Source organism: Pipistrellus kuhlii, unplaced genomic scaffold (genome assembly GCF_014108245.1).
Source record: "Pipistrellus kuhlii isolate mPipKuh1 unplaced genomic scaffold, mPipKuh1.p scaffold_m20_p_2, whole genome shotgun sequence".
NCBI classification, from domain to species: domain Eukaryota; kingdom Metazoa; phylum Chordata; class Mammalia; order Chiroptera; family Vespertilionidae; genus Pipistrellus; species Pipistrellus kuhlii.
Window position 1 is genome coordinate 37,906,944 of NW_023425515.1, and position 25,557 is coordinate 37,932,500.

Below are 25,557 nucleotides of genomic sequence, written 5' to 3' on the forward strand. Positions count from 1 at the left end.
TTTTTTCATATCATCAAATATATTTTGTCAGCATCATTTTTAATGGCTGCATAATATTAAATCATGTGAACATGCCAATATTTATTTAAGCAACCCTCTATTACTTGGCAATTTGTTTGCTATTTTTAGTGATTATAAGTCACACTGCAATGAACATCTGCCTATTACTTAATTTTTGCAAATATCTTTGATTACTCCTTAGGATAAATTCCTAGAAGAGGAATGATTGGGTTCAAAGTGTTTGTTGCTTTTAAGGCTTTTGATACACATCTTTGTAGCCTTGTATAAATGAGTCAGTTGTTATGAGATCTCTCATTTAAAATTTTAGAAGGGAAAAATATGGACCAGAAATAAGATTCTGTTTTATTTCTCTTATAATGAATATTGGACTCTGTGGCCCTCCCTTCAAATATATTCTTCTCTTTCATCAGGACTATTGACAGCTTTTCCACAACAGCCAGTCGACATTAGTCGCCATTAACCACTTTTTTCATGCATTCTGTTTCTCCTATTTGTGCAATACTCATCCTAAACCATACCAACCTCTCCCTCCATACTTCTTCCCCATAAGTATATTGAAATCTACTGGTAGATCTGTCAATTCCAGGAGTACTTTTCAGGATTTGTCAGCCTCCATTCAAGCTCCATGCAGAAATTCTTTGTCAATACCTGGATTTTGTGTGTCTGTCTGTGTCTCTCTCTTTTTCATACATATTCCCATACTCTGCACATTCCACCTTCACCTCCTACCCCCCATGATCTTAAATTTTCAAGGAAATTAAAAAAGCATTCCTTGTCATACAAAAGCTGGGAACTCCTATGTTAAAGTCTTTTTTTTTTTTTCAATTGGTAATAAAGATAAGCACAAAGAGGAAAACAAAAATGGCCTGTTATCCCACAATCTACAGATAATAACCCTTAGATAAGTTAAATTATTTTTTTTTAAGTTCCCTCTTTGAATAGACATAAAACCTACAAATATCTGCTTATGCTGTAAACTATGTTTGGTTTTTAGGGTCTTAACTTGTCCAGTCTCATAATTATTTTGGTGGTAAATTGAAGGTCTCAGGATCCAAACGCAACATTGAAGGGTAGACATATAAAAGATATAAAAGTCACATTCTGTGTTGGTGAAAGGGAGCCTTTGAAATTTTTTATTGTTCTATAAACTTGTATTTAATTTGTCTTCCGGTTGATTATGTGACTTTCAGAAAGGATTATTGCCGGAATAAATAAGAAACAGGCCTGGTCAGTTTAAGCTTACAAGGACACAGCAGCTGCCTAACTCTTCAGCAGATGATAAGATATCCTATTGGGGCTGGTGTTGCCATGAAGGAGATTGGCTAGCCAGAAACTAAGCGTTTCTTCCTTGTCAGCCTGGGATCAGGGAGATTATCTTTAATCCAGGATTACAGTCAACCAAGGGATAGCTCGTGTAACAGATGTGTCCCTGTGGTTGGTACATATGAGGAAATTTCACTAGATTTTTTAAAAAAACGTAATGATGTACTCATCTGCCATTTAGTTCATTGGTGGTGAAGTCCAAGTAAGGTAGCACTATGTCATTGAAATCTTTATTTCCAAATAATTCCCAGTCTCAAAGCAAGTATTATCATAGGCATGTCTGAATAAACAAAGGAGAATTTAGGCATTAAAGTGGGTGGGCATGTGGCTTTTTCTCTGTCTTAAGAATCCTGGTGGATATTGGAATTACGATAGTAGTCATAGTGATGTATCAGAGAGAAGATGAAAGCTGGGAAGAGTACCAGGGACAGAAGTAAAAGCAGCGGAAAGTCTGGGGCTAACCCTGGAGGGAGCACAGCCAATTCCCATTATTATGAGGATAGTGATCTTGTTCATTAATGATCTAGGCCCCCTATTTTTCACATTCTTATTGCTGTTTGAGTTTTTTTCCCCCTGCCATTCTACTATCTCTTGCCTCCTTACTAGATATTGACAGGGACTTTGGGACAGGACAAGAGGACTAAATCACACCCATCCATTTTACTTTTGGTAATCAGTTCTAGCAAAAAGATTGATGCGAAGGTAGTTGAAATATTATTTTATTTTGCACTCTGTGTTCTTGAATACCAATGCTATCTCCTTTATTTTTCTATATTAATTAACACTTGGCTGAATAGCACAGGCATGAGCTACTGATGGTAGATGAATACTTTATTCCTTATTATAATATCCTCAACTTTTGGTATTTGAGTGACAATTTATTTATTTCTCATTTTACAAAAATACGTAGTAATAAACCCTGGCCAAGTGGCTCAGTTGGTTGAGTGTCATCCCATACACCAGAATGGTTGCACTGTTCAATTCCTGGTCAGGACACAGTTTAATCTTCAGTAGGGGCACATATGGGAGGCAACTAATTGATGTTTCTCACATCGATGTTTCTCTCTCTCTCTCTCTCCCCCCTCCTCTAAAATCAATAAAAACATCCTATGTGAGGATTTTTTAAAAAGAAAAGAAAAAACATTAATAATAGGCATTATTTATTTAAAATATAATAAATTACAATGTAAGCATTATAAAATGATATAAAAAGAGTTACTTAAACTCCAGATGGATGTAAAGGTTAAAGTTTCTAAAAAGCAACTATAGATCAACTCTTAGAGGATAGAATAGCCAGTAGAAGACATTACAAAGAAAATTTCAGGCAACCACAAAAATATGTTGTTCAAAAAAATAATAAAATTAAAAGAAAAGGGCTTTTTATAAAAAATTATCTTCATGTTTTCAAAGAAATAGAGAGGAAGTTCCTTCAAATTTATGAGAACTACAAACCAAACTAGATAAATAGACAAAGGATAAATTTGACAACTCATACAAAATAGATGTGCATAGTAAGCAAATGTAAAGAAAATATTCCACATTGCTGACAATTAAAGTAGCACAAACATAAAACAGTATTTTATATCTAATTAAGTTAGCACCAAAAAATAATTGGCAATATTCATTGCTGGCAAAGTTGTTATAAAAGGAACATACATTGTTGCTGTCAGCAAAAACAAACTAAATCCTTTTGGGAAGCAATTTGGAATGTATACCAAGAGCCAGGAAACTTTAATCTTTAATCTAAGGATTGAGTTTGTGGAAGTAAATATAAAGAAAGAAAAAAAGTGTTTTAATTTCAAATTTAAATTAGGAAACAAAAAGATGGAAATATTTAAATGCCAAAAAAAGATGAAGATACAGTAAACAACTATTAAAGCTTAAAATAAAAATTATGTAAGTACATGGGGAATACATAATACACGAAAAAGAAAAAATTATACATCACATACAACTTTTACATAGCTGTATACATATGAACAAAGACTAAAAGATGAAATGAAAACTGAGTATGGGATGGGATATCAGATAAAATAGATGTTATTTTGGTATTTTCTAATGTTTCTAGTATTTAACAGTAAATAAAGATTGAGTAGATAGAGGGGAAAAAGACACCCAAATATTATCTAATTTTAATAGCTATTGTATTAAAAATTAGGGTAACTTGGGTGTTTATAAAGTTATTCAGAGAAATATTATCCAATTATGCTCTTGACCCATATCCTGTAATAATATAATACCTTATTCCGCCCTCAGGATGGTCACAATGACACTGTGTTTACTGGTTGTTCTTCAATGACCCTAATAGTAAAACTGTCTTAGAGTATGCATCAATATCTGTGCCTGTGTGTGCTGCACAATAAGCCTGTGGGGACGAAAGTGAGACTGCTTGAGCCACTTGATACTTATCAGACATTAGAAGCCAATAAGATATTGAAAGCAGTCAAGTCTATAACTTACTGCTTTCTCCCTAATCGCATTTGATATTATTTGTTCCTTAGGTGATTTCTCATTTGTGAGTTATTTGTACTTTAGAGATTTGCTTTGATATAGCATATAGTTCCTTTCAATAGCATAGAAACCTTTAAATACTGCTGATATCAGTAGAAGGGGACGAATGCCCATGATATAAACCACCCTCACTATAATATTTTCTGCTTTACATAGTTACATTTTGTAGGTCATGTTTTAACCATTGTGATGAGGAGCCAGTTTATTAAGAGCCTACAGAGTTTCTTTTCTCCTAATGTGGAGAAAATTAGAGAAGAGGGAAATGCAGTTCCCTTCTGGAGGCTGATGAACTCTTTCTGCTCTTGCTTCACATGGCAAATGGTGAGAGTTGATTTGCTTTCAAGACCAGAATATCTTCAAAGCCACCTCAACACTACCTTGTTCAGTGTTCTCTAAATGGCAGCCTTTTAGTGACCAGTAATCCAACAAGAATTTCTCATAACCTTTAATGTTGTCATCAACCTCCCCTCACTCCGTGGGGCTCCTGGCTCTTTGATGTTCATTTCTTACCAGTGCAATGATGATGCACTGGCAAAAGGGGGACAAGGAGAAGGATTAATGGATTATATTCTTCCTTTTAAGTTTCACAAGATTAAAGCACATATTGATTGGATTTTTAAGTGCTTTATCTCAAATAGCATTTAATTCATTATAAAAGTATTATACACTTAGAGTTAAAAATGTTTAATGCAGAAAAGGATAAAGAACCATATGAATCACTAATAATACCACCACTTAGAAATAACCCCTGTTATTTTTATTTATTTATTTATTTGGTACCAAAAATAAAACTCTATAAGGAGAGAAACATGAAAATATGAGAACTACAAGAATAAATATCTATTTTAGTAAATACTAGAGGCCTGGTGCATGGATCTGTGCACCAGTGAGGTCCCTCTTCCTGCAACTATCGGGCGGAAACTGGCAGTCCAATACCGCCTGCCGCTCCTGCCTGCTGCTCCCACTCATCCCAGCACTACTACCCCTGTCATCCCGATCAAGAGAGGCTCGCCCTGTCACAGCAGTGCTAACCACTGTGGGCCCCACCTCTGGCGCCCGTCAGTCAGCTGAGCGATGCTCCCACTGTGGGAGTGCACTGACCACCAGGGGTAGCTCCTGTGTTGAGCCTCTTCCCTCTGGTGGTCAGTGCACATCATAGTTACTGGTCAATTGGTTGTTTTGTCGCTTAGGCTTTTATATATAGATATGACTAATGACACTCTTAGTTACTGCACAAGAAGCAATGTGGTACAGTAGAAAAACCCTGTCCCTGCCGAAACTGGTTTGGCTCAGCAGTAGAGCGTCGGTCTGCGGACTGAAAGGTCCCGGGTTCGATTCCAGTCAAGGGCTTGTACATTGGTTGTGGGCACATCCCCAGTAGAGGGTGTGCAGGAGGCAGCTAGTCGATGTTTCTCTCTCATCGACGTTTCTAGCTCTCTATCTCTCTCCCTTCCTCTCTGTAAAAAATCAATAAAATATATTAAATTTAAAAAAGAAAAAGAAAAACCCTGTCCTTGGAATCTGCCAATTCTAGAGTTCTAGGCCCAATTCTGCCACTTATCCATTTCTATCCCTAAAGAGTTTTCTCATCTTTAAAAAACCATGATAAGGCTGAACTTGTAGGGTTGTTGTAAGGATTAAACACATGAGACATGTAAAACAATATGCTAGTGTCTAGCATATAGTAACTACTAAATAAAAGGTAAATACTAATACAGGTATTATGCATAATTAGATTGTTAGGTGAGTATCATTGAAAATTCATTCAGCAAGAATTAATTGAGCACCTGTCTAGAAATTTGAAGAGGAATAAAACAACACTTATAGTGGGTGATGAGGTAGGGATAGCAGTGTAGAGACAGGGGAATAGACTGAACATGCAAGCTTGAAACGTAGAGAAAGGAGTAGGCAGGGTGTCCCCCAAAATTGTATACACACTTTAACAGCTGATAGCTCAATTTTGAAAATGAAATATATTTTAATAAACACTGCCTTTATAATTATTCAAAGTGTGTGTATACATCTTATGGGATACCCTATATGTTTTGTTTGGAGGAGAGTATATTGGAGATCTCTGATCTGCTTGATTTCACTGGTTAAAATTTGATACAGACTAACTCATGGGAATATCTAATCTATAGTATCAAGGCACATAGTAAGATTCCAACTTTTGGTGAGTTACCAAGTGGGAGACAAAGGGTGGAGTCATTTGGGGCATAGTAAAGCTGGTACCTTTGGAGTGACCTTATGGAATGGTCCCTAAGCAAATTCCAAGATCTTTTTAAGCTTGTTTCTCATTTGTGTGCCTAGATACCTGGGAAGTGCCATTTGAGGAGATCTCAGAGCTGCAGTGGCTGGGTAGTGGAGCCCAAGGAGCTGTCTTCCTGGGCAAGTTCCGAGCGGAGGAGGTGGCCATCAAGAAAGTGAGAGAGCAGAATGAGACGGATATCAAGCATTTGAGGAAGTTGAAACATCCTAACATCATCGCTTTCAAGTAGGTCCAGGCTTTTGGGGTGTGTGTGTGTGTGTATGTGTGTGTGTGTTTTCTTTTTTAAGAAATAGATTTTCTTTCCCCCAATATATACATATAAATTCCTGCTTTGAAAGAAATGTTAAGACCATGCTATAGACTGAGCACTGTGCTAGGTGCTTTGGTAGTGTATCAAAGACCTTTTATATTAGAGTCATGTCTTCAAGGAGTTTATAATATAGAAGTTATTTTTGCCAGAGGATGCCCTGCTTGGACATGATGCAGATGGGGCAGAGAGAGAGAAAGTGTATTCTTGCCAAGCAGACAGATCTGCCCATCAACCTCAGTTATCAATGGATGACAGATAACCTGAACGTCCTAAAGCTCAGTTAAGAAAACAAAGCTAACATCTAAGTGACCAGAGAACAATTAGTTCCTGTGTAATTGATGTGCTTTTTATTAGTTTCTGTTAGCATTTCTTATTAAATATTAACTTGTAATAACAGATACCTTCAGAGTATTTCTCCCTGCATCATTGCTTGCTAGGTGGCTTTTTAAGGAATGCCAAATACTCAGCTTTCTAAACATAATGACAGAGTGATAGCAAGTTATGTGCTATTTTCATTTCACAAAGTAGTTGTTTTCAAGATTTTTATAGTTTAGATCATTATTCTCACAATATTGGCAGGGATCCCTAGCAAAAGGGGGAGACCCAAAGGCAAATTTGTGGGAAGTCACCAAATTTAGCAGCGCTGAGTTCTAAATATGTGCAATTCCTTCTGCCTTGAGTTCCATTTCTTACCAGCCTTCAAAGTTTGCCTTAGGTTTGAACAAATGAATGGTGAGTGGCTTTAGAGTAGGCAAAGTGAAGAATAGGAAAGGTAGCTTTTAGGTGGGCTAAAAGTATAGAAAATAGAACTTCTTTATATGTATACTAGAGGCCCGGGGTCCCTCAGCATAGCCTGCACCCTCACAATCTGGGACGACTGGCTCCTAACTTCTTACCTGCCTGCCTGCCTGCCTGCCTGCCTGATCACCCCTAACTGCTCCCCTACCCACCCGCCAGCCTAGTTGCCCCCAACTGCCTCCCATCAGCCTGGTTATCCCTCACTACCCCCCACCAGCCTGGTAACCCCTAACTTCCCCCCAACCCGCCAGCCTCGTTGCCCCACACAGCCTGCTGTTCAGTCATTTGGTCACCCCTCACAATCCAGGACTGCTGGCTCTTGACCATTTGCTTGCCTACCTGCCTGATTGCCTGCTGGTTGATCAACCCCTATCTGTTCCCCTGCTGGCCTGATCATTCCCAACTCCCCTTCCCTGCCAGCCCAATAGTCTCAACTGCCCTCCCCTGTAGGCCTGATCTCGCCCCCAACTGCCCTCCCCTACTGGCCTAGTCGCCACCAACTGCCTTCTCTTACCAGCCTGGTAGCCCTTAACTGCCCTCCCCTGTAGGCCTGGTCACCCCCAACTGCCCTCCCCTGACAGGCTAGTCATACCCAAATGCCCTCCCCTGCAGCCTTGTTGCCCCCAACTTCCCTCTCCTGCCAGCCATCTTGTAGCAGCCTTCTTATGATGACATCATGCGTGATGTCACCTAGACTTTTATTATATAGGATATGAAAATAATATGACCAATGAGGCTACAGTTAAAAGTGGAATAACTTACAAATCCCCCTTCCCTAAACTAGAAGGAATTCCTCCCAGCCTCCAAGAGGGAGCCTCTCTTGATAAAATTCTCATTATAAAAATAAACATGCAATGTGATAATTTTTTGTTGGAACCACATCCCCAAAGTAAGAAATAGAAATCTTAGGTACAGGTTTTGTAGAATGAATTTAAATGAGTATTAAGGCTGTTTTGATTCAAGACCCCTTGTGGAAAGGGAAATGGGTATAAAAAGGGCCAACCTTGTTCAGTGGTTAGAGCACATGTGTCAAACACAAGGCCCGCGGGCCAAATCCGTCCCACCAGGCCTTGCAATGTGGCCCGCACCGCGCTGTCATCACTGCACTCCGCTGCGTTTCCATCACAATGACAGTTTATGACTGTTCAGTAAACCATTTGGCCCGCGATTTAGGCTGGATTTTAGATTTTGGCCCCTTCTCTGATTGAGTTCGACACCCCTAGGTTAGAGCATCAGCCTGCACACTGAAGGGTCACAGGTTCGATTCCCAGTCAAGAGCATGTACCTGGGTTGGGATTCAATCCCCAGCCCAGTCAGGACAAGTGCAAGTGCGGGTTGGGATACATGCAGGTGGCAACCAATCCATGTGTCCTGTCTCTCTCACATCTATGTTTCTCTCTCCTCCCTTCCCTCTCCCTTCCGCTCTCTCTAGAGATTCTATTTCTGGTAGCCCTAGTTGCATGTGAGACTAAAACAAAATGCTCTAGAGACCAATTCTAATCTTTCCAAAGATGATCATTTCTAAAGACAATAAAAGGATTTTATTTTTTTAATCCTCACCCTAGGATATTTTTTTTTCATTGATCTTTAGAGAGAGAATGGAAGCGGCAAGAAGGGAGGGAGAGCGAGAGAGAAAAAAAGAGAAAGAGAGAGAAACATCAGTGTGAGAGAGACACATTGACTGGTTGCCTCCTGCACAGGCCCAGAGCCAGGGAATACAACCTGCAATTCAGGTGCATGCCCTTAACTGGGAAATGAACCCTCAACCCTTCAGTCTGCAGGCCAATGCTCTAACCACTGAGAAAACTGGCCAGGGCAAGATAATTCTTTTTAAGCAGGCTACCAGAAACTCACTTCTTTCTTTCATTTTACTTTACCGAGAGGATCTTCACTCTAAATGGAAAGTAGAGTTTCCATTTAACCAAACCTTGAAGCTTAGGTTTGAGACAGAGATTAGCAAGCCTTTGGGCTTCCTGAAATGAAATTGGCTGTTTCTTCCAGGTAGGAGGGCTTTCCATGTAGAATTTGTGTCCTAAGAGGATGGGTATGAGAAGCTTTGTTCCTTTTTCTTCTTCTTCTTCTTTTTTTTTTTTTTATATATATTATATTGATTTTTTTACAGAGAGGAAGAGAGAGGGATAGAGAGTTAGAAACATTGATGAGAGAGAATCATCGATCAGCTGCCTCTTGCACACCCCCTACTGGGGACGTGACCACAACCGAGGTACATGCCCTTGACCGGAATCGAACCTGGGGCCTTTCAGTCTGCAGGCCGACGCTCTATCCACTGAACCAAACTGGTTTCGGCTGTTCCTTTTTCTTCTCAGTCTTTCCTCCCACCTCACTCTCTGACCCACCCACCTGCATATGCTCCTTTCAGCATTTTGGACAAATATTGCCATGCTGGTGCCCAACTCTTTAGGCTGAATTCTTGAATAGTCTTTACCTCTACATGGAAACAATAGAGAGACTGTGTCCCTGGCCCATTACACCATGCTCTTGAGGCATTGTGCAGTGTTATGTTTGCAGCTATCTGTGCCATGTGTTGCTTGGCCAATGAATCATTCAGGACCATCTGGAAGACATGAAGGCAAGATCAGATGTTAGTACGTCTCTCTGGATACTGATTTCTGTGCTTACAGCTTCTTTTGAAATAAGAACCATGTACAGAAGGGAAATAGCAAGGAAAGAATACTGTATTCTTTTTCCTTCCAATTTCTTAAAACAATCTTTTAAGAAAACCCAGTCTGACTATTCCTAATGGAATTGAGTGCCAAGGGGAAGAAAAGGTAGCAATTAGAAGTGATTATAGAGCTGCTATTTATAGCTAGTGAGGGCCTTGTCATAGTATAGGGCTGATGGAATGATTGCTTCTCATTCGTCAGTCGGGAAAGATGAAAAACGCATGCATATCACCATTAGGCCCTTTCTGTCTACATTTGTGACAAGTTAAAACATAGTTGAACGGGGTTCTGAATAACTTCAATCAAATATGTATTTTGATATCTTTAAGCATATTACATTATTCCTGCCTTACTCATTATTTCTCTGTGATGAAAATTAAAGTCTGTTTGTAGTTGAGGTACATTCTTGTTCCAATGATCAATAACAAAAACTTGAAAAAATGTTTCCACTGAAAATCAAGATGAAAATTTTGGGCAGCTAGAAAATGATGGAGAGGAATAGAAATAGCTTTGTGGCATTTGACAGGCACAGCAAAGCAGGGAAAATGAAGACTAATTACTTAATTTCTTTATAACCTGCTATTGTTGTATGACTTTCACATGATTATAAACCATCATAGCCTTGTAAAATATATATTTTTATTTATTTCAGAGAGAAAGGCAGAGGAAGAGAGATAGAAACATCAATGATGAGCTAAAAGCATTGACTGGCTGCTTCTTGCACAACCCACACTGGGAATCAAGCCCTCAACCCAGGCATGAGTCCTGACCTGGAATCCAACTGTGACCTCCTGGTTCATAGGTTGATGCTCAACCACTGAGCCATGCCAGTCAGGCCCATCATGGCCTCTAATAACTTCTATCACTTATAGCAACCTACGAAATAAAACATGAATGGAGAGCTGGCTAAAGACTTTAGCTGGGTGCCTTGCAGGTAGACTGCTCTCAATTGCTACTCTGAAAAGTTTTAAAGGAAGGCATACATACATACCATTAAGGATGGGACACAGAATTGCAGATGGTGACTTTTTTTTCTCTTTTCTCATCCTCTGAACCAAACTGTGAACTAGAATTAATCTGACTATTCCCACTTCTGTAAGGTAACAATATTAATGTAGTAATCTCCAATATGCTGGTCTATCCTGCAGTTGAGGAGGATAACAGAGGCAGTGTGGTGTACGCATGGAAAGAGCATGACTTTGAAGTTAAAGGGGCAGATTTGAATCCCACTGTCACTCATTAAGTTGTCTGATCTAAGACAAGTCACAGTCCCTCTCTGAACATTACCTATAAAAATTGGAAAAGGTAATGTATATCTTACAGTGGTTTGAAATAAAACAATTCAATAAACATGTAAACATGCCTGACAGATAGAAGATGTTCTTCCATGTTAGTGCCCTTCCCTCTACCCCAGGCCTCTGCACGTGCTTGTGTGAAGGTTTGATCATGAAAGAAAGTTAAGGGAAAGTTAAGAACTATCTGCCAATGGCTTGCTGTGAATGTCTAGGCCTTGTGGTAGACAATGAGAACTTGGAAACCTTTCCCTTCAGTGAGTCTGTAATCTATATCAGATTGCATCTGAAAACTAATGGCTGCTACGAAGCATTGGAACTGAGAGAAGAGAAAGATCTTTGGGCTGGAGTGATCAGGAAAGGCTTCATGGAAGACGTAAGAATTGATGGAAATACAGGCTGCATGGATATATAGCACATTGTGTAATGCTATTTTTATTCTAAACAGAAATTTTTTTCAAAAACTATATATTATAGAAAATTTTTAAAGTTTTTTTTAACTTCTTTTTAAATTTATTTAAATAATTCTTTATGTTTTAATTACAGTTGACATACAATATTATATTAGTTTCAGGTGTACACATCAATAATGAAACATATTAAACGGAAAATTGAGCCCAGCTGTGTTGCTCAGTGGTTGTGTCAACCCATGAACAAGAGGTCACAGTTCAATTCCCAGACAGGGTACATGCCCAGGTTTCTGGCTTAATCCCCAGTAGGGGGGTGTGCAGGAGGCAGCCAACCAATGATTCTCTCCAATCGATGTTTCTATCCATTTCTCCCTCTCCCTTACTCTCTCTGAAATCAGTAAAAACATGTTTTTAAAAAGAAAAATTATTCTTTTTTTTCTGATCCTCAATCTAGCTTGCCAGTCTTAAATTTGAGTAACTGAGAATTCCACAAAATAATAGTAAAAATAGCAATATTTTATTTGAATTCTATTTCTGCACACTATGTATAAAACCCTCTATGTAATTCTAAAAGGAAGCTATTTAAATTATTCTTAATCAAAACAACACAATATCCAGCCCACAGAAAGCCTCAGGAAAGGGTTCTCTTTGTCCTAGAACGGAATGTCCCCCCAGAGAAAGCATAGCACATAGATACCCAAAGTGAACAAGACAAAACTAAAATTGTTGCTATGCATAGTAGAGAAAACCTGTAGACTAAAGGGTTTTAATGCTAATTTAAGAATCAGGAATGATTATCTATATGCACGTAAAAAATAATTTGGTTAGAGAATTGGTCTTAGTGATTAAATTTATGAAATACTCTTTTTTAAAATATATTTTATTGATTTTTTTTTTTTTTACAGAGAGGAAGGGAGAGGGATAGAGAGATAGAAACATCGATGAGAGAGAAGCATCAATCAGCTGCCTCCTGGATGCCCCCTACTGAGGATGTGCCTGTAATCCAGTTACATGCCCTTGACCAGAATCGAACCCGGGATCCTTCAGTCCCCAGGCTGATGCTCTATCCACTGAACCAAACTGGCGAGGACGAAATACTCTTAAGATAAAAATAAGTATACATGTATGTTTGTGTCTATGTGTGTACTATATACATGCTTGTGTTTTCTTGAAAGGGGTGTTTGTACTCAGGCCCCATGTTATTGTATCATCATGGAATACTGTGCCCATGGACAACTCTACGAGGTTTTGCGAGCAGGCAGGAAGATCACACCTCGATTGCTAGTAGACTGGTCCACAGGAATCGCAAGTGGAATGAATTATTTGCACCTTCACAAAATTATTCATCGAGATCTCAAATCACCGAAGTGAGTACTAGAGCTAATTTTTCAGCCGTTTTGTTTTATTGGTTTGAAATAAGGAATTCCATCAACTTTAGTTGCATCTTCAGACATGATACTTTTGGTTCAGCTTAAGTCAGTACAGTGGGCAATGCTATTTGTGTACCTTTTGGATTATTATTGACCGACTTACCGATGTAGATGGCAGATATGTACAGGCACCTGACACTGGTTTTCCTTTTTTGTTGCGTTATAACTGTGCAATTATGAAACAATTCATTATCTGAATAATTAACCATTTTGAATAATTAATGCCAAACTTTCTCACTTGGAGGCTTGATTTGTTGTTTTCCTGTGTGTTTCCAGAAAAACACCTTTAAAACTGAGTTTCAGAAATGCATTTAATACAGTCAGGGAAAAGTGAATGAATAAGAAACAGAGGCAAAGAATAAATAAAAATGTTAGAACTAAAGCTTGTTCACAAAATGTATTCCATAAGATTTCCTACTGCTGTGGTGAAGAGGTAGACTCCATATTTGGCACTGAGTGTCCTAAAGTATAAGCAAAGAAAGAAAGAAATAGTTATAAGGTTCACAGTGTCCATAAGAAAAATACAAACTGATTATTTAAGAGAAGCAAAAAGCTGTTTCTAGTAACCTCTGTTTTCAAAATGATTCCTTGGCTACTAATAACCACATTAAGAGGAGTATTTATTCAGTTCCTCAAATTGCATAAAGGAATTGATAAAATGGTATATTTCACTGTTGCTCCTATTTTTAAACATTTTTATCACTTCTCATCACATTTTGGTTTGGAGAAGCAGAAAAGGATTAATCTTTTTTGCGTGTGCTTTTATAATTTACAACATGTTTTTATATCCATAATCACATCTGCTTTAATCTTGGCAAAATCTGCGTGGGATGGATGTGACAAGTATCATTATTTTTATTTTACGTAAGAAAAACTAGGGCTCAGAGCCCAAAGTCATGGAGCTAGGACTTGAACCCAGAACTTTTTGATCAAAGATCACTGCTTCCTAAATCATTGTGTGAAGGTGAGGGATTCCTGCCTCTTTCCATGGAAGATATAAATCACTCTTGATTACAAACTTCAAAAGAATTCTAATTCATCGCCATAGTTCTCAATAATGTTTATTGCCATTATTAGCTCACCAAACAACCTCCTTCTTGATTTACTTGCAAATAACTTTATTATAAAGTGTTCATTCCTTCTGTCTATATGAAAGCTTTTGTCATGCACCACATACACACAAAACACTTGCCAACTGTCTCTTTGAATAGTCTGCTTTTGAATCACCTGTTCTCCTTGAGCATTAATTTTAGAAAAGGAAGTTAGGAATATGTAGAATACATAACAATCACACATTGCTCTCTTTAACTGTTGTCACTTAAAGATTAGAGGAAGTTGGTTACCCAGTAAGCATTCCCTCTGTTATCAGTACCACCCTGAACCCGTGTAGCCTTGGCCTCTTTGGGTTCCAAGATAATTTTGAAAAAAAACAAAGATCCGTCTGGCTTGCTGTAAAGAGAGATTTTATTACCCACATTAAATCTTTAGGCTTTGTGACCTTTGTCTAAGAAACTTCACTAAAGTTCCAAAATCATATCTTCTCTGGTCCCCTCCCATGTTCATTCCCTCTCATCATCTATATAAAACCCTATATATGCAAACCAACCAAACAGCAGAACCACTGGTGGAACAACTAGTCACTATGATGCGCACTGACCACCAGGGGGCAGACACTCAATGCAGGAGCTGCCCCAGCCTGCAGGCCCTGACCGGCAGGGCATCTACCCAGCTGGTTGCCCCACAGATTGGCGCTGATCGCCAGCCAGGCCTACGGACCCTACCTGTGCAGGAATTTCATGCACCGAACCTCTAATGTCCTATAATGAGCAGCACAAAAGAGGCAGAAAGGGAAGTTTCTGGAGTTTTCCCCCCTAGGGGTTTATCACCTTTTCTGACTCTCATGATTTATGATACCATCAATTCTCCAATTATCACAAATAGCCCATGATACGTTCATCCTTATGCATTTCCACCAACACTAGCACCATTAAATCAAAATTCCTAAATTATGTGGATGTTACATAGCAGGTGAAAAACCAGGGCATGGAAGTGGATGAAGATATTCTAAAGCAAAATGCAAGCACTGAGCTATTTGGTAAATAGCTTTTTTATATTGGCAGGGATGGGGCAAATGTGAAGTCCTTGGTTCAAGCAGAGAAGGGAGGATCTAGACAGAAGTTTCCTATTTCCTAACTCCTTGACTCTGATACTGTTGGAATATTAAGCCTTTTTATTTTTAAAAATAGGTCTCTAGATCATTAAGCCTCTGAAACCCTAACTCATTGACATTCTTAAGTTCTAAACAGGCTGTTTCAAGTGAACTCAGTCTAGTGCATGAGGATGTTAGTACCCTGCTTCCCCGAAAACATGACAGTGTCTTATATTAATTTTTTCTCCCAAAGTTGCGCTAGGTCTTATTTTCAGGGGATGTCTTATCTTTCCATGCGCTAGGTCTTATTTTCAGAGGATGTCTTATCTTTTCATGCGCTAGGTCTTATTTTTGGGGAAACACAGTAAGTTGTATTGGTACTAGGTTATAACATCTTTAAAGCTGGCAAAAGCAGCTTGTCCAGGTCACATTTCAGATAACTACTGTGGAAAGTAAAGCGTGAGTTGTGGAAATTTACTTAAGCTTAAATTTATCCCTGCTTTTCCTCATCGTTAGTGGAATCCCAGAATACTTATTAGCCTTTTAATGTAGTGACTTCCTAGTATCATGGTCCCATGCATGATTTTAGTTGGCCATCACTTAAAGAGTGTTTTGAAAGAAGTGTTTTCTTAGTGGGCTGTCTGAGACTGGCAGGGTGGAAACCAATATTTATTGAGCATGTGTGCTTTACGTATCACATTTAATTCAAACAAAGTTTCTATGAGGCATTATTACAGGCCAGTATTCCTTATCCACAACTCCGGGAGTCTGATGATTTCAGGAACAGTGCATTCATTACCTTACATCCCAGCAAAGGCTGGGGCAGCACCCTACAATCAGCCACATTCATATATCTGTAGCAAAACCTATGGTAGGCACACAAAGTGTGATAAATTGTGTTTGCTTTATACATATGAAAAAATGCTTACGCACTGTTCTTAGATCTTTTGCATTTTTAAACTGTGGATAAGATACTGTGAACTGAATTGTCTCCATGTTATATAGTTGAGAAAAATGGCGTAGGAGAACTAAATAAATTGGCAAAACTCACACAGTGGTGAAGGCAGGATAAATCCAGATATAAAAGCCCACCATGGCCCTGGCCAGTGTGGCTCAGTTGGTTGAGCATGATCCCTTGCACCAGAAGGTCACAGGTTTGATTCCAGTCAGGGCACATGCCCGGGTTACAGGTTCAGTCCCCAGGTGGGGTGTGTAAAGGAGGCAACCAATCAATGTTTCTCTCTCACATCAATGTTTCTCTTTTTCTCTCTCCCTTTTTCTTCCTCTCTCTTTAAAAAAACATCAATAACATATATGTTTTTTATATTTATATATTTTACATTTTATATATTTTAAAGCCCTCTGTGCTATGCTGCCTCACAAGTATGAATGGCGCTGTTTCTAGTGTATTACTAATGTCCTAATAATATTGAAACTGGTAAGCTGAATTCTGCAAGGTAGGGGGCAGCAAAGTCTTCCGTTGCCAATTTGAACCATGTTTTTCATTCGTACTAATGATCTGGATGTTCTCTTATTTCTTTTCAAAGTGTTTTAGTGACTCACACAGATGCAGTAAAAATTTCAGATTTTGGTACATCTAAGGAACTCAGCGACAAAAGTACCAAGATGTCCTTCGCTGGCACAGTCGCATGGATGGCGCCAGAGGTGATACGAAATGAACCTGTCTCCGAAAAAGTCGATATATGGTGAGTAGCACCATCTGTGCCAACTAGAAATCCTTCTCCCACTTTCTCCCTTCAGCATTTCCTCCACCCACACTAATACCTTTCTCAAATAGTCGTTAGTGTTCCTCTCTTCTGGTTGGTTGCATTCCATATTACCCAGTCCAATGGTAAGAAGGGTTGGGTTAGAATTAAGATAATTCAGTAAATCATCAGTTTGAAGGACCTTCAGAGAATATGCTAAACTTTCTGGGAAATGGAAAATTTACTTTCTTTTTTTTTTCTTTTTTTCTAGATATTTATTCTTTTTTATTTCTCTAAAGAAACACAAAAACTGGGAAGATCACATTACTTCAGTGCAAATGTCAACAGGAAATTTTACTTTAAATAATCATTTAGTACAGAAGTCTTCCTGGGCTTTACATTACATAATTCTCACCTTCTTACATAAAATACTTTAAGTAAAGTTTACCTGTTTTGGTAAACTCAGACCATCATGTATATCTGTGAGCTACTGGTGTGAATAGTTCTGGGCTTTAGACATATTTGAGTTGTATAATGCAATTTACCCTTTTATAAGCAGCCTCTATGCTGTACTTTTTTTTGTTGTTGATGACCTTTTTATAATCTTTATCAATTTTTTCTCCAAATCTTTGCTATTAACAGTGAAATTCCCTATAGTTGCTTTTTTTTTTCATTTGTAAAATGGACTACTAATAACTTTTAGGCTAAAATAATAGCATATATTAAAATTGCATGTAAACCCTAATAGGTTTGGCTCAATGGATAGAGCGTCGGCCTGCAGACTCAAGGGTCCCGGGTTCGATTCCAGTCAAGGGAATGTACCTTGGTTTCGGGCACATCCCCAGTAGGTGTTGTGCAGGAGACAGCTGATTGATGTTTCTCTCCCATCAATATTTCTAACTCTCTATCTCTCTCCCTTCCTCTCTGTAAAAAATTAATAAAATACATTTTTAAAAAAATTGCATGTAACATCAAAGTAAGTAAGAAAAAGAAGAAATGTAGAGTGACTTGTAATTTGGGTAATTATTATGAATGTGTCCTTCTTAGGGATTATGCCAATTTATGTTCTCAACAGAAATGTGTAAGAGTGTTTTCTCAGTCTCACCAACAAAGGTAAACTATTGGATTTTTGCCAACCATGTAGGTTTTTAAAAAAAGTATATTTGGAGCTATTTTAATTTGTATTCCTCTTCTTATAAGTAATGTTTTGCATTTTTTCATGTTTACAAACCATTTGTAATTTCTTATTTGTGAACTATTATTTGCTAAGCTTTCTAATCTTTATTCTTATCAATTTATGAATATTTAATATATTAAAAAGATTAGCCTTTTGTGTATATGCATTATAACTTCTTTTCACATTTTGGTATTTTTCTTATAGTAGAGGCCTTTTTTCCATGCCAGATTTTTTTTTTTAATGCAGTCTAGCTTAATCATTCTCTCCTTTTATGTCTTCTGGATTTCATAATCAGAAAATCCTTCACCACTCTAAGATTTGTTTTTAATTCCCATGCATTTTTTTTTTCAGGAAAATTAATTTCATTTTTATAACAATCTTCAATTCATTAGGAATTCATCTAATGAATGAAGTATAAGATGACGTATAAATTTCATTTTCTCCCTAGTTATCCAAACAGCATCTATTGAATAATCAATTTCCCCCACTGATTTGAGATGTCACTTTTATCATATATGCAGTCCCTCTATGTGTTCGGTCTATTTCTAGATTTCTGTTTCATTTCATTAGTGTAGCTGTCTATTCGTGCACCAAAGTTAATCAGTGAAGCCTTACAAAATGTCTTAACATTGGAGAGTGTTGGTTGTCTCTCAGTGACTATCTTTCTTAGAGTTTTCCTGGCTGTTTCTATTTTTTTTTTTTTTTTTTTATTTTATTTTTTTAGCAGAATTAGAATTTTAAAACTGGGTACACGTTCAATTAAAAACAAACCAAGAACTAAAATACAAGCGAGCCTTTCTGAAACACCTTCTGCGCGTGTTCTTGGTGCCACTGCAGGTCCTTTGGCGTGGTGCTGTGGGAGCTGCTGACGGGAGAGATCCCTTACAAAGATGTAGACTCTTCGGCCATCATTTGGGGTGTTGGAAGCAACAGCCTACACCTTCCAGTTCCTTCCACTTGCCCTGATGGATTCAAAATCCTTATGAAACAAACATGGTAAGAAATACATTTCTCCCAACATTCTATTTTAACTCCCTCCTCAAAACCATATTTGAAACTTCTTCAGAACTGCAGGGAAGTCTCTCATGTGTATTGGGAGTGATTCACCTGGTAGTATAAAAACCAGGAGCCTTGGAACTACTTGTAAATAAAGAATGTAGTACCTGTTGAAATAGTAGGCCTTAGTAAATAATAGCTGTTATTACTTTACCAGCTCTAAGGGATGGTTATCAAACAGGTCACTGATGTTCATTTTGTCATCACTGCCCGAGGAAAGGCCATGCCTGGAGTCACAACTGGCTCTCATTTTTATCAGAATAGAATGAACTCTTTATCCTCCTGGACATGCCTTCTGAAACGCACAAGCTGCCTTTTTCTACATTTAGGCAAAGTAAACCTCGCAACCGACCTTCGTTCCGGCAGACACTCATGCATTTGGACATTGCGTCGGCGGATGTTCTTGCCACCCCACAGGAAACTTACTTCAAGTCTCAGGTAAGGTTGGAAACTCTGCCAGGTACTGCTACTGAACGGACAGACAAGGAGCTGTCAGTGAGAAAAAGTAATTCTTAGACGAGAGCCATTCTGATCCTTACAGCAATTATATAACTCCATTCATTGTGCAACAGTCACTGTGATACTCACACATTTGACCTTTTGGAGTTTCTTGAGCACACACAGTATTCTCTCGTTTGGAAAGGGTGTGTATCAGAATCTGATCTTCACAATGGGTTCTGGTGAAACTGTTGAAGAGAAAAGAGGAAAAGAAGATATGCAAAGTGTAATGTACATATATGCAAATTAGAATTATTACTGAACTTCATGAACGTATGACTCTCTTTGAAGAAGAAAAAAATGACAGTACAGAGGAGGGACGTTAAATACCAAAAAGAGCCCAGAGAGAACCTTTTCTCTAACTTTATATGTCACTTAATAGCACCCAATAAAATACCATTTAATGTGTCTGTTAGCTTTTAGTGTACTACAAGCCATTCTAAAACATATGGCTTAACACAATAAGCTTTTGTTTGGCTCGGGATTTTGTGGGTTGGTAATTTGGGCTAGAAGTTCTGCTGGCTTTGGGCTCGCTCACACGTCTGCCGCCCATTGCAAGGTCAGCTGGGAGGCTGGCAGGTTCCAGATGGCCTCACTCTCAAGTCTGACTGCCGGTTAGCTATTAGCTAGAGCACCTCAGTTCTCCACGTGGCCTCCTGTCCTTGGCAGGCTAGCTGGGGCTTGTTCACACTGTGTTCTCGGGGTGACAAATGCAGCAAGGGGCAAGCCCCGGTGCACAGGTGATATTTAAGCCTATGTGTGTATCATGTGTGCTAACCGTCTCCCTGGCTAACACAAGTCACAGGCCAACCCAGAAGGAGAAAGAGACATCACCTCTTTTTTTTTTTTAAATTTTAAAAAATATATTTTATTGATTTTTTACAGAGAGGAAGGGAGAGGGATAGAGAGCTAGAAACATCGACTATCTGTCTCCTGCACTCCCCCTACTGGGGATGTGCCTGCAACCAATGTACATGCCCTTGACCAGAATCGAACCTGGGACCTTTCAGTCTACAGACCGACACTCTATCCATTGAGCCAAACCAGTTTTGGCATGAGACATCACCTTTTGATAGATGCAGAGAGGGAAAGAATGTGTGACTATTAAATGTAAACGCTACACTCGTCATAGGGATTGGTGGTCCAACCACTATCAGCCTGGATAGGGAGTGGTGGGAGATATGTGTACGTGAGGTCCTCGTCCTTCCCAGACCCAGGTAATAGCACAAGGAGCAAAATGGGGTGAGACTATGGTTTTTGAAATAAGTGTGATGGTCCTAAGTTATAGCTTTATGCCCCCAGGATTTCACAACAGTATTACCTAATTTCTTTTCAGGTAGCTTTGTCTCACTCATGGTACTGTGCTTCTAAGTGAATTTTTGTAAGATGAATTCCAACTCCACATTATTTTCCAGTATCATTTCAAAGATTCATTCTCAGAGAAGACATTTTATCACCCATCGGTGTTCCAAACTATTCATCATAGCCCCCCATCTGCAGTGAGGGTGCACTTACCCACCAGGAAAGTCTGTGTTGAAACGAGGGCTGGACTGAGAGGGGCATCGTCCTGGGGGTTAAACAAGTCCTCCAATATGTCTTACTGCCTGCCCTACCCAAGACTCAGAGTGCATGCTTCTCAGATATTGGACAGACACAGAGATACTCTGCCCACCAGACATTGGGAATTTCTTAATGAAGTCACAGGGCTTCTGGCAGTTCCCAAGGAAAGGTAAGTCAGAGACTCTTATCCTGCCCAAAGGTTCCAATATACTTTCTATGGAGCCACAAACTTAGCTCTTCCCACAACTGTGTCTTTAAATCTTTAGTCAGACTTGCCCCTGAAGCTTTTTAGTGTTTCTAAGGAATTACTATGTAAGAAAAGTGTTTGATCTGAGAGAAAATAAGAGGATGTAGGAGGTTGACTTCATACCACTTCCTCTGTTCTTTGGAATGCATTCGGGTAAACTCCCTTAAAACCATTACATCTGGAGAAGAAATCTGTCAAATAGCTGTTAGTGCTCCGAAAAAAATAAAATAAAAAAATCCTAGGGCCTTTTGTGAAATGAAAGTGAATAATAGTGAACGCTCTCTAGGAAGTCTTTCAAGCGTAGGGTATGGTTGCAATTGCAGCTTTACTTCCCTCACTATACAGTAACTATAAAACTATACATACCACAATTTTAAAAAGCACTCTTTGTGAGCATGCTTAGTCACAAGCTGTTGAGACCATATAACTGTATAAACTTGGAAAACTTCAATTTCTAAGCAGATTTCACTTGAGTGCTCCCAGAATATCACTTCTTAGCCAGTGCAACACATTCTGAGCCCTCACCAGCAAAGCACGATATGGTGCAACTCAGCACCCACAGTTGGTGTCTTTACTTGTACAAACTCACTTTTATCAGCACTTGCAGTGCTAAATGTGTGAAGATGCAGCATATATAGCACAGATGAACTCAGAAAAGAAAAGGTTCTTTTGGAGCAAGAATATGAAAGGGAGAAGAAAAAGAGGGGAAGGGAAGGAAGACAGAAGAAAACCTTAGTACACTGGATATCTTTTAATATTCATTAATTCTTCCACATTTTTCTCCCAACATAAAATTTTACCTCTCCTTAAAGAGCCCAAAATCTGCTGTCCTTGCTAGTTTCTAGAATTAGGCCCTAAGTCTAAACTCCTGACCTGTGATCTTGGATAACTCACTACATTTTCTAGACATCAGCTTACTCCTCTTTACAAGATTCCAAAGCTGCACCTTGTCCTGTTTACACAACGAACTCTTCCTTTCCTGTTGATTTCACTTTGTTAAAAGTAATGGGGCAAAGCTGGTTATGGCAACATCTTACAGGTATTTTAGTGAAACAGTGGAAAATGCCGCTCCTCCCCAATGATGGTGGCTTTTTTTATAGGTCACATTCATGCAGGAATCTTTCCTGCACAACTGTTTTCTGTCAGAGGCTCCTCGGTCTCTGTCAAATTGGCTTCACATATGCCCACACATGTCTGAGTTGCAGAGTCAGTGCCAGTTGGAATTCCTATTACATAAAGATACTAAGTATATGTGATGGAACTCCAAAATTAACATCTCTTAGTCACATGATACCTGTGGGGAAAGCATGATTAATCAGTACCTGCTGTTTCCCCACATGTCCTGTTCCCTCTTCAAAGGAGGGAACTTCTTTTTGGAAATTCACTTTTTTAATAGGTTTCCATCTTCAAAAGGTTCTCTTTAAATTTTCCCTAACCCATAACCCCATAAGCAAAATATCAAGAGGTTTATTTTTCTCTAGAATTAAAAAATAAATAGGTGGGGAAAAGAGAACATAGGTAATACTTTTAACAATAAAGATTTATTTTTAAAAAATAATAAATAGATCTGCTATATCTCATTCCTCACCACCAGATGGAGTTATTTCCTTTCCTGGTTCCTTTAAGTATTGTACTGGAATCACTGACAGGTTTTCGTAAGAATAGGACATTTTTAAAAAATATATATTTTATTGATTTTTTGAGTAAGGGAGAGAGATAGAGAGCTAGAAACGTCGATGAGAGAGAAACATCGACCAGCTGCCTCTTGACCAGCGTACATGCCCTTGACCAGAATCGAACCTGAGACCTTTCAGTCCGCAGACCGATGCTCTACCGCTGAGCCAAACCGGTTTCTGCAGAAGAAGACATTTTAAGGCCTAAGTTTGACTCTCTCCCTTATTTCTTTTTTGGTCTAACAACTCTTGATTGTCAATCTTTGGCCTCTTAAAGCTCAATACTCTTTCTATCTCATGATTTTGATCTGATGATTGAAAGAACAGCATTGCCTGGGACTCACTCAAACCTGCATTTATAGCTTAGACTACAGGCCCAGTGCACAAAATTCATGCATGGGTAGAGTCCCTAGGCCTGGCCCGCGATCAGGGCTGATCTGTGGGGCGACCAGCGGAGCAATCAGGGGACCCCCACTGGCACCTGCCTTGGCTGGCCTGGGGCCTGTGGGCTGGGGGTAGCTCCTGTGTTGAGCATATGTCTCCTGGTGGTCCGTGCACATCATAGCAACCAGTCGTTCTGCTGTTTGGTCAGTTTGCATATTAGGCTTTTATTATATAGGATACTATCAAAGACTGCTATCAAATAATAGCACATTCTGGACCTTGGCTTTCTGACAGCGTTGTTTGGCAGGTTTGGTGCACAAAAGTCAATTTTTGTCAGTCAGAGTCAACATATACATGAAGATCTAGGCTCTACAGGGTCGCCTAAGACTATCGGAAAACACAGATATTTACATTACGATTCATAACTAGCAAAATGACAGTTATGAAGTAGCAACAAAAATAATTTTATGGTTGGGGGTCACCACCACATGAGGAACTGTATAAATGGGTCGCGGCATTAGAAAGGTTGAGAACCACTGCTCTAGAGGAATATTATGCAATTGGAAACATTTAGTGGAAGTTACATTAACCTCATTAGCTTCCAGGGATGGTAGTCTATACATAATTGGAGGAAATATATCCTTAGCTATTTTTTTTTTTGAGAAACTACCTATATAGACTATATTCCAGCAGAGGTTTCCCTGCCCCCTAAAATTTAGATAAAATTGGCTTGAAATTACATGCCCTATGAAAAATCCAATGTCCTAATACTCCTGTGAATTACTGGAGATTTATAATTTCATTGTCACTCTGGCTCTACTTTCCTAAAATTCTTGACCCCCATGCCTTTCCCTGAAGTTCAGCACCTTTTCTTAATGTCTAAGAAAACAAAAACATGTATGCAAAGTTAAGGTGAATGTCAACAGACTTTTCTAAAGATGTAGGACATTGGAAACGACTTACATTTTGAACAATTTAAATCAAATATTAGACATCCTTTCTGTCTTAAGTATTTTATCAGCCTACTAAACTATTTAGCCATACTCTTTTTTGTTCAATCCCTCACTCCCAAATTCCTGTATAATTCTCTGTATTTTTATTCCCATTACCTGCTATCATGCCCCTTAGGTCTTCTCCTCCAAATATTTTTTTCAAGTTTTTTCATACACAGAACCTAAGAGGAATGCTGGTGCCAGTTGTAAAGATGCTCATGTTCTCACTGACAGGCACTTGTAACATACTAGAGGCCCTCAGCCTCACCTGAGCCTTCTTGTAATCTGGAACCTCTCAGGGGATATCGGATGGCCGGTTTTGACCTGATATCCGCAGGGCCAATCCAGACAGGAGGGCGCCCGATCCTGTGTGCTGAGCGTCTGTCCCCTAGTGGACAGTGCACGTCATAGCGACCGGTGGACTGGTGTTGGGTCATTGGGTCGTTCGGTCATTTGGTCACTTAGGCATATATATTGTACAATAGACACACACACAGTTATCACAGCTGTCCTTTCTGGCCAGGCTTTCTCTGCTGCCCTCTTGACTTGCAGAGGTGATAGCTGTTATGTTAGCTGTGATGGTTCTAGTGGCCCAGGAAACTGGGAAAGAGATGGCATCGCATGTTGGACTAACTACAGAAAATGGAGTGGGGTATGGTGTGCAGGTACATTTTCATGAGGTATTTTGATGTTGACTAATATTAATTGAACATCTATTCTATCATATAAAGTTCTTCAGGAGAAGCCTACAGGGGGGGGGGGGGGAATCTTGTTTGAAACTCCTACAATATTAACAAAGCCTAATTTATCCTCACCCAGGCTGAATGGAGAGAAGAAGTGAAGAAACACTTTGAGAAGATCAAAAGTGAAGGGACGTGTATACACCGCTTGGATGAAGAGCTGATTAGAAGACGCCGAGAAGAGCTCAGGTCAGATGCTCTCTCCTCCCCCTTTTCGCATCCCCGGGTCTCCAGACGTTAGCAGGAACTTTATGAATCACCACTTCACTTTCTACACACCTTTTCCTGTGCTGTTATTGTTATTCTCTTTCAGATTTGCTCTCCTTT

At 39.1% G+C, this 25,557-nt stretch overlaps 1 protein-coding gene across 4 annotated transcripts in view; it reads left to right on the top strand.

Moving 5' to 3' along the window:
• Window positions 1–25,557, top strand: part of MAP3K13 (mitogen-activated protein kinase kinase kinase 13) — a 140,561-nt gene that overhangs the window by 101,985 nt on the left and 13,019 nt on the right. For all 4 annotated transcript variants that reach the window (XM_045583762.1, XM_045583761.1, XM_036446109.2 and 1 more), the window contains 6 exons: window positions 6,166–6,349; window positions 12,794–12,985; window positions 16,745–16,903; window positions 18,918–19,076; window positions 19,466–19,574; window positions 25,310–25,419. In XM_045583762.1, the coding sequence (XP_045439718.1) occupies window positions 6,166–6,349; window positions 12,794–12,985; window positions 16,745–16,903; window positions 18,918–19,076; window positions 19,466–19,574; window positions 25,310–25,419 (913 nt within the window). The remainder of the gene's footprint in view (window positions 1–6,165; window positions 6,350–12,793; window positions 12,986–16,744; window positions 16,904–18,917; window positions 19,077–19,465; window positions 19,575–25,309; window positions 25,420–25,557) is intronic.